The sequence below is a fragment of the Schistocerca americana genome, chromosome 2 (assembly GCF_021461395.2).
Source record: "Schistocerca americana isolate TAMUIC-IGC-003095 chromosome 2, iqSchAmer2.1, whole genome shotgun sequence".
Lineage (NCBI taxonomy): Eukaryota > Metazoa > Arthropoda > Insecta > Orthoptera > Acrididae > Schistocerca > Schistocerca americana.
This window is the reverse complement of record NC_060120.1, coordinates 960,418,084-960,427,946: the sequence shown is the minus strand read 5'-3', so window position 1 is coordinate 960,427,946 and position 9,863 is coordinate 960,418,084. Positions and strand designations below refer to the sequence as shown.

Genomic DNA, 9,863 nt, shown 5'->3' with positions numbered 1-9,863 from the left:
GCACGGAACCAATTCGCACAGTCAATATTCGTCTGAAGGTATTACACGTAATCCTGGAACAAAGGTGTCATGTGTGGTGTAAATAGTCCAAGAGCGGAACGTTTGAGGAAAGCCAGAATTCGCTGGACCAACTACCAGACATCTACAGCTTGTGATTTCCACACCGCAAAGCGGAGAGTGTGTGAGGTGTACTTGGTGGAGGCAAGAACGATTGTTTCCCGTTGACGGGGACATACCACTCGGACCGTGCATTAGTGTCAAGAGTAGGAACGTTCACAGCCCGCCATATATGGCAGTACCTGTTGTTCTGGTGCTTCTGTTCTATCAGATTAGGGATGCAGGCCTAGACCATGGGTGCCCCGTCAACTTGTATATGGAAAAACAGACGCGAAAGGTCAAGATTCGCAGGATATGTGATGAGGATGAATGTGGACAGAATGACCAAAAGAGTATGGTAAAAATTGGGTATGACAAGAGGAGAGCCAAGTAGCAATTTGGTTGTTACACTCAGGAAGGACTGGTCAAGACTGAGAAGTTCAAAAACTGAGAAGGCAAATACACATATATTTTGCAATGCACCAGAGATCGATGACAGAGAAGGGCAGGAAAACGACAGAGAGTCGCCAATGTACCGGGCAAAATGATACGGAAGATCTCAAAAGAAGGGCGGAAGAGAAGGATGAAGAGGTTCTGGGCCAGAAGTAGATAACGCAGTTCACGAGGGCCGAACCGAGAGGAAAAGAAGAACTTTTCACACACTCTAATGCGCGAAGAGAGCTTCGCTATGTCATTTGCTGTTCAACATGAAACAAATTTCCAGGAGTGGAATACTGATTATAAAGAAAGAATGATTTTCAGTTAACGTCACGACAACGAATGTGTTAGAGCCTGACCACAAGCTTGAAATGGATAAACTTGGGGTAGAAATTGTGGAGTGTCCTTACCACAGGAATCACATCAGCATTCATAATTATGGCAACCATGGAGGAAATATGTCTGTGTGGTTGGCCAGGGTTGTTAACCACTCTCTTTCCACAGGAGACTCCAGTCCTGAACCATTGCAGAACCTTACTTTCTTTAAGAGTTTCAGGACGCCTACCCTACAAATAATACTGATGATGTACTTCAAATATATGCTTCTACAAGGCAGCTACAGCTGTATTAGTCACTTAAATGGTTGATACCACGGTACTGGACCATATACATACTTCATGACATCACATTCGTCAGATAATGTAGTATGTCACCCCCGCTATCACATTACTATTTTCTTTTTCGACGAAGTTTCGTGAAGTCTCCGCGATCAGCTACGTCATGACTTGTTGGTTCATTATTTCTTTGAGGCAGACTTCTAGGAACAATTGGGTGTCGATGAAAAACTGAGCGAAAATAAGATATTCATTTAGTCGCAGCAGTGCTCTGTGACCTTGTGATTATACCAGATCCTCCACTGTCGCATTTCGACGGCAGTCTCTGCTCAGTCCCTTTGTTAAAGAGTCACGGAATCTCGAGTATTTCACATCACGCAGTGGCGAGCCTTATAAAAGCTCTGCAGCACGGGCTCACCTCAGCACTTCCATCACCATGAGGGCAACAGTGGCAGCTCTTCTCCTGTGTCTTGTGGTGAGTAGTAAGGACTGAGACTTTATCTAAATTTGTGCTCTACGTACTTTTACTGGTACTTATTTTCACATCCACTTACAAACACTGAATGCTTCAAAATTTACCACAATTTTCTACCTGTAGCAAGTCATTCTCGAATCTAAGGGTTGGAAAGTGTTTGAAACTTTGTCGGTTCTTTAAGCGACTTCATATTAGTTCCATGCGTACAAATAAAGACAGTTGTGAGATTGTACCAAATTCATCAACTTCGTGTGAATCATGCATAATATCAGTAAATAATCTGCATCCTCCTTCTTACTGGATCAATATTTGCGAGGGTAACAGCGGAAATCCGTGTCTGAGCATCCACACGTTATTACTGGCGGATTTAAAAAATCGTAAAACATCAGTCCAAAAAGTTTCGAGATTATATTAGTACAAAGTACAGAAAAATTAAGATGGTGGTTTTAATGCTTAAGGTATCCAACGTACCCCTTCCTACCTCCCACATTTGATTACAAGGCACAGAACATCCACACACGCATGAGTAACTGTCAGCGAGATCTATCTTTGACGTGTTGTACAACTGTTGTGTCCCATTGGTTTGAAAGTCGGTTATATCGTCAAAGCGTTAACACTTCAGGTAAGTTTCTGTACTTTGTCATTCTACAGTGGCCTCAATTTCATAACACGAAATCTCATCAGCAGTGATGATTTGTCCGAGAAAAGAACTGTCCACATGTTTCGTTTCAAGCTAGTCACGGCAGGTGACCAGGCATCGTCGCTCTCGTTCAGGAGTCAAGACGTATGGGACAAACCGTGTACACACTTTCCTGCTCTTCAGGACATTCTCAAGAATGCCTCAAACACTTAGAGATGTTGCTCCATTGCGATTTCTGACACTACAGTGACTACTCCGTACGGTCGCACGTCGACTATGTACTTGACACAGCCTACTTACCTGCTTAAACTGACTAGTCCAATGTATGTCTGTGTTTTTTAGTAGTTCGTGTTGCCACTGTAGTTACTGGGCTGATTGCTTATACACCAGAAATAAAATCAGTCTCGGAATTTTGTGGATGGTCGGCGAATGTAGAGAAATGCCAGCCGATTTTCTTCCTCGTGTCTAGCTGGTACTCCATTTCTAATGCTTCTCATGATCTTGCATCTGCATATCTACATCTCTTATGAAAGATTACAGGATATTTGTTATCATCTGTTTGCAACATTCGTTTGTCGCCGTTTGTCACTTTATCAGAGAGGTTGAAATTTCTGTAGTTCTGAAAGTACAACATCAGTAATCCCTTTACAAGAGCCTATTTTCAAGTGATATTATTCAATCCTTATTCTTCAGTCATGTTGTGGTAATAATCAAAGTAGTACAACTCTGACGAGACACAGGTAAATATGAGAATTCAACAAACATAGCGATTAATCACGAATATAAAAATTGGAATAATCATGAATCAAAACCCTAAAATATTGCTATCGAGTAACTGAACAACGTAGCACATGTTACGCAAGAGCATTGTTTAGTATACTAGAAGCTCGTTACCAGGAGTAGTTCGCTTGCTTATTTATTCCCCTCTGATAGTAGACAGCAAGGGAAATCTAGTCTTATATACTGACGGGGAAAACCGCAACACCAAAATATAAATAATGTCTTGTAATGATATTTCAGGAATAGATTTTCCGAGGTAACATATTTAAATCATTAACATTGCAATATCACACGTTAACATAAATGCGAGATAAGGTATTGGAAATATCAAATCTTGGTACATCATTAACCGATGTAACGGTCACATTATTGAATGCAAGCACGGAAACAGGAATGCATTGTGTTGTACAAATGACGGATGTCAGTTTCTGGAATGCGGTTGCACGGCTGTTGCACTTGGTCGGTCAATGCTGTTTGTGGAAGACGCTAGAGTTGTCAACCGATGATATCCCAAGGCACATGTGGACACTGTAGAGCGTAGTGGGTTACAAAAGCAATATGTGGACCAGCGTAATCCTTTTGGTAAAAGCTGTTTATGGATGGGAGCACTGCAGGTCGAATCACCAAACTGATGTGCATACTTCCAGTCAGGGTGCGTGGGATGAGCACGAGACTGCTGGTGCTGCCATACAGTGTGGCACTCCACACCAGACCATATATCCAGTCGTAGGTCCCATGTGTCTAGCACGCCACTAGGTAGGTTGCAGACACTCGGATGGTCTCCAAAACACAGCCATCACTGGCACTGAGGCGGAGCCAGCTTTCATTAGAGATCACAACAAACTTTTGCCCTGCCCCCTTGCGGGCTCTCGCTTCACGACACTGACGTCGCAAATGGCGGTGGTTTAGGACCAGTCGAGTAGACGCTACAGAGCATCTACAGTAGACCCGTCCTTCAATAAACCAATTTATAACAGTTGTTTTTATCATTGTGGTGGCAACTTCTACTCAGATTGCTGCTGCAGATGCAGTACGATGTGCCTGAGCTAGACACCGAGCACGATGGTCTTCCCTCGCGGTAGTACCACACGGTTCTTTGGGACGCAATCTCCATGCTACTGTATATTCTCGCGTCCATCGCTGCCAGAAATCATGTGCAGTGTCCACATTCCTGCCAAGTCTTTCTGCAATGTCACGTAAGCAACATCCAGCTTCTCGAAGCCCTTTTATACGACCTTGTTCAAACTCAGTGACGTGTTTCTGGCGAAACACAAATAATGGCATGGTACTAACTCAAATTGACATCTATGCATACATTTCTTTATGATGTACTTTACAATATGACATTCTACTACAGGTATCAGCATGCCGCAGCCAAGAGACCCCACCTGGCCCTCCTGGGCCAACTGAAGGGCCACAACCAACTGGCCCACCAGGGCCACCAACCGGAGGTCCTGATCCAACTGGTCAACCAACCGGAGGTCCTGAACCAACTGGACCACCAGGTCCACCAACTGGAGGTCCTGAACCAACTGGAGAGCCCCAACCAACTGGAGGGCCACAACCAACTGGTGAACCTCAGCCTACTGGAGGTCCTCAACCTACTGGACCACCAGGGCCGCCTGGCCTTTTTTAGCCTGGTGTTTTCTAGTGATGCAAGATTAGCGCACCTGGAAACGTTAAAGCGTTTCAGCTTTTACTTTTATAGTTGACTTTAACTGTGTTAATTGATGGAAGTGTTCTTATGTGTAATAAAAATCAATTCTGATTAAACCAGCAATGAAAAGGCTCCATTAACGTTTTATTTACTGTGTTCTGCTAAAGCAACCAGTTCTCCAAAAATATGGTAACAATATGTAAAAATTATTACAGGAGTTACTATCGGTTCATACCTCATGAAATTCTTTACCACATGATTTGCAGTTCCAGAAGATGCCGTACGTTGCTGAAGGAGTCCGTGTTACCGACTACGTGCACTTCACGAATTGATATGAGCAAATACATCTTCAGGAAACGCTCTTGCCATCTATAAAAAGCCCTGTTCACAGTGTACTGATATATTACCTTTGAACGATATTCAGGATTTGATGTTCTGTAATACAACTTGTGACCTGAGATGATTTCTTTGAAATCTATTTTCTCCTCCTTCAGTTACATACTTTTTCCCCTTTTCTATGTATGCGAATTGGTACACATGTATAATTAGTTCGATAGTGAAATATTTTTCAAAGTGTAAATAAGAACTATGTGATTGCTGATGAAACTTCAGTAAGAAATTCTTCAACCATGACGTTTCAAATTATTCGAGGTTGGTTTTTCCAAAAATTTCCGAACTAGCCTTTCGTGATTTATATGAGAATATACTACAGCCCATTTATGTGTAGGGGCAAGATATTAGCACTACATAAACTTAACGCGTTTCCTCATATTTAAAGGCTCATTTTCTCTCGCATAGCATACTTTTAAGTGACATGGAAGTGTCCATGTTAAGCACAAGCAGTACATTATTATACTGCACTCTTTCAGGAGACCCAAACCCTGCTATACGAGCCATGTTAAATTAATGGACATTTTATATTGTGCTGCATGGCCTGTAATGATAATGATGTATAGAGAGATGATGAGTTTGTTTGAGGCATGTTCTCAAAAGAAATTCAACGCAATGGTAATTATTCTTCAGATAATCCTTTTTTAATCTCCTTTTTATAACTAGACCAATTCAAACAATGATAAAATGCGTCACTGACAGGCAGGACAAATACCAGAAATTGTATTTCATTATCGCTAGTAATTAACTTGAGAGTGTACCTTATATAGCGAAAGAGAATATTTGTGGGAAATGATGTTTGAATTTTTAACAACAGTTCATGAATGCTTTGCCTGTCTTGCTCGTGAAAGTATTTCTTTTTCCTCGTATCACTCCTCTTTCTCTCGTTGTTTATGAATGACATATTACTGATTACGTGATTTCGATGGAACATGCGCTTAATTACTCCTACTAAATATTATCATGGGCATTGTAAAGTAAATTTCCAGAATCTGCTCTGACTTGTTACTAAACAAGTGTCTCCAAAGGATGACACGGAATCAGAATTAGAGGGTGAAGAACGTGATTTTTACCAGATTTCTGATCCTCATATACTTCAAACTTTTTTTACAGAGAACGTCGTAGCTGATGTGACCTTATACCTCATTAGTGCTAGGAGCGTTGTCCGCATTATAACAAAAAAACTGTTCTTGTTTTGTTACTGATTACGTCCACGAACGCTTGATCTTCATACAGAAGCTATTTTCAGGCATATAATAAGTGCAGTGTACTAACGATACAATACAAAGTCAACAACAAAGATATTATCTTATTCTTGAGGCTCGCCATTTCAAACTGAAACATTTGACTGCTTTCCCACGTTCGCCAACTGTAGGAAGATGTAAGACAGATGATTTGTTATATATTTCCAGCTAATATTTTAGGAGAAGCTTGTGTATATATACTTGTTAGAAAATAAATTAAAAATACCGTACTTGGAATTAAGCTAAACAAAAACTAAGTATATTATTTTGAGAAGAAAGTCTCTACTATTTCAGTTCACAAGAAGCACAAAAATTACATTTTCATTACTACCTAGGTCCAGGGTACGTTAATGACGGCGACTTCGAAGATATTAGGGAAATTGCGGGATAATAATATAACCAGGAAAATGTCATTCGTTTATAGCACACAAATAGGGAGTAGCTGGTACAACACAAACCAGCATATCAACGCATACAAATTTATACACAGCCAAAATTGTACAACATTGTGCTTTGGGATATGTACTCGGAGTACCTAGTTAGTAGTAATCTACAATAATACAATCAAATCTTGTCTATCAGATGTTTCGCACAAAATCCGACCACACACTGAAAAGTCCGCAACTTTTATCAGGTTCAAGAAAAGAGAAACGAGATAGCTCGGACTGTCAGGAAATAATTGATCGTGGCGCATCACTGAGAAAATGTTTACGGATTTTGAATTAGGTCATTACGTTTAAACAAATTAAAAAAAATGCATCATTCATCTCAGCAGCAGTGAACGTGCATCTCATGACAGACGTGATCTTTCGTTACGGAGGAAAAGGAAGGATGAGACACCGGGAAAAGCTCCGTCGACGAAGCAAACGTTTTGCCAGTTTTGTCACAAGAATCAGATGTGAACTAAACATTTTCGTTGTTATTAAATCTCAGCAGACAGTCCATGGAAAGCAAATGTACGTTGGTAGTATTGTAGATTTAATAAACATCTACATCTGCATCTACGTGACTACTCTGTAATTCACTCTTAAGTGCGTTGTAAAGGATTTTTCGAAGCACCTTCAGAATATTTCCCTACCGTTCCACTGTTTAACAGCATGTGGGGAAAAGAATACACACATCTTTCTGTACGAGCTCAGATTTCTGTTATTCTATCATGATGCTCATTGCTCCCTAAGTATGTTGGCGGTAATAAGAAAGGTTTCACACTCAGAGGAGAAAAGAGCTCACTGCAACGAAAAACCCTTTGTCTTAATGACCACCAAACTCTTTTATCATATCCGTGACAGTCTTTCTCCTGTCTTCCGATAGTAGAAAGCTGCCCTTCTTTGAGCTTATCTGTCTGGTAAGTATCCCATACAGAACAAAAATAGTCCAGCAGTGGACGAACAAGCACAGTGATGGCCGTCTCTTTAGTAGAACTGTTACAGGTTTTCTGTCAATAAAACGTAGTATTTGGTTTGCCTAAATAAATGGCTCTGCTAATGCATAACGACAACGGATGCACTGTATCCTCATCTTTTTTTTCTTTCTTTATTGTGATTTTAAATACATTATACAAAGCAGCACAATACGCCGCTCTTCAGCCTTGAGTTTGACAACAAGTAGTACATAAAGGTGGCACAGAGAAGACAGTCAAAACGGTGGGCAAAAAATGTAGACACTAAAAATCGAAAAAACATGGAGCCGTTCACGCTGGACGGGAAGCAGCACTAACACTAGGCAACACGGTGCACAGAACATGGATGATGGCGACGGCATGTGAACGGTGCTGGCGTGACGGCGAACAACACTACACACAAACGAAGGCACACAGACGAAACACTGACGGCGACGATCTCCGGCGCGCGAATGTTTACTGAGCGTGTACGAGTCCGGGGACCTGCCAAGAGTGGTGGAGGTGGAGGAGGAGGAGGAGGAGGAGGGGAATGGGAGAGGGGAGAGCAGAGATGCCATGGGCAGAGGAGTGACGGGGAGGGAGGAAGGGGGAGGGGAAGCCTGGGGGAAGAGGGGAGGAGGAAGGGTGGAAAGGAAAGAGAAGGAAAGGGAAGGGAAGGGAGGGAGGGAGGGTGCCTAAAGGAAAGGACACAGGAAGTGGGGGGGAGGATCAAAGTTGATAGGAGGGGTAGATGGAGGGGAGGAGGACATCATCAGGGAGGGGGAGCTGGCGGAAGCCACCTGGGGAGAGGGTAAGGAGGGTGCAGAGATGGAGACCGGGTGGGACGTGGGAATACACGCACGGCAGCTGGCGGGGTGGGAGAGGATCGGGGAGACTAGCGGGTGAGGAGGATCAAGTTTACGGGAGGTGTACAGGATCCGTATCCTTTCAAGGAAAAGGAGGAGGTGGGGGAAGGGGATGAGATTGTACAGGATCCGCGTGTGGGCGGGGAGATGGATGCAATAGGTGAGGCGGAGAGCATGGCGTTCAAGGATTTGGAGGGATTTGTAAAAGGCTGGGGGGGGCCGGAGATCCAAGCCGGATGGGCATAACAAAGGATAGGGCGGATGAGGTACTTATAGGTGTGGAGGATGCTGGAGGGGTCCAGACCCCTCGTACGGCCGGAGAGGAGCTTGAGGAGACTGAGTCGGGAGTGTGCCTTGGCTTGGATTGTCCGGAGGTGGGGAGTCCAGGAGAGGCGACGGTCGAGGGTGACGCCAAGGTACTTAAGGGTGGGAGTGAGGGCGATAGGACGGCCATAGATGGTGGGATAGAAATCGAGGAGGCGGAAGGAAGGGGTGGTTTTGCCTACAATGATTGCCTGGGTTTTGGAGGGATTGACCTTGAGCAACCACTGGTTGCACCAAGCAGTGAACCGGTCAAGATGGGATTGGAGAAGGTGTTGGGAGCGCTGCAGGATGGGGGCAAGGGCAAGGACGGCGGCGTCATCGGCAAACTGGAGAAGGTGGACGGGGGGTGACGGCGGCGGCATGTCCACCGTGTACAAAAGGTACAGTAGGGGGGAGAGGACGGAGCCTTGGGGCACACCAGCGGAGGGGAAAAAGGTGTAGGAATCTGTGTTATGGATGGTGACATAGGAAGGACGGCGGGAAAGAAAGGAGCCGATCAGACGGACATAGTTAATGGGAAGGGCGAAGGTTTGGAGCTTGAAGAGGAGACCGGAATGCCATACGCAGTCATAAGCACGTTCGAGGTCCAGGGAGAGGAAGATTGCGGAGCGATGGGAATTAAGCTGGTCGGAAAGGAGATGAGTGAGGTGACGGAGAGGGTCGTCGGAAGAGAAGGACGGCCGAAAGCCACACTGGGTAATGGGAAGGAGGCGGTGCTGGCGGAGATGCTGGTTGATGCGTCGGGTGAGGATAGATTCCAGGACCTTGCTGAAGACCGAGGTAAGGCTGATGGGATGGTAGGAGGAGACGGCGGACGGCGGTTTGCCAGGTTTAAGGAACATGAGGATACGGGAGGTTTTCCACAGGTTGGGGTAGTAACCGGTGGACAGGACTACATTGTAGAGCCTGGCCAGGGTGGAGAGGAAAGAGACCGGAGCTTCATGAAGGTGACGGTAGGTGA

At 44.1% G+C, this 9,863-nt stretch overlaps 1 protein-coding gene across 1 annotated transcript; it reads left to right on the top strand.

Moving 5' to 3' along the window:
* The first annotated feature begins 1,479 nt into the window (after window positions 1-1,479).
* On the top strand, window positions 1,480-4,834 carry LOC124596289 (proline-rich protein 2-like). Its single transcript, XM_047135381.1, has 2 exons — window positions 1,480-1,623; window positions 4,401-4,834. Exons 1-2 carry the CDS (start codon window positions 1,585-1,587, stop codon window positions 4,677-4,679), a joined length of 318 nt encoding a protein of 105 aa, XP_046991337.1. The 5' UTR covers window positions 1,480-1,584; the 3' UTR covers window positions 4,680-4,834.
* Window positions 4,835-9,863: the final 5,029 nt, after the last annotated feature.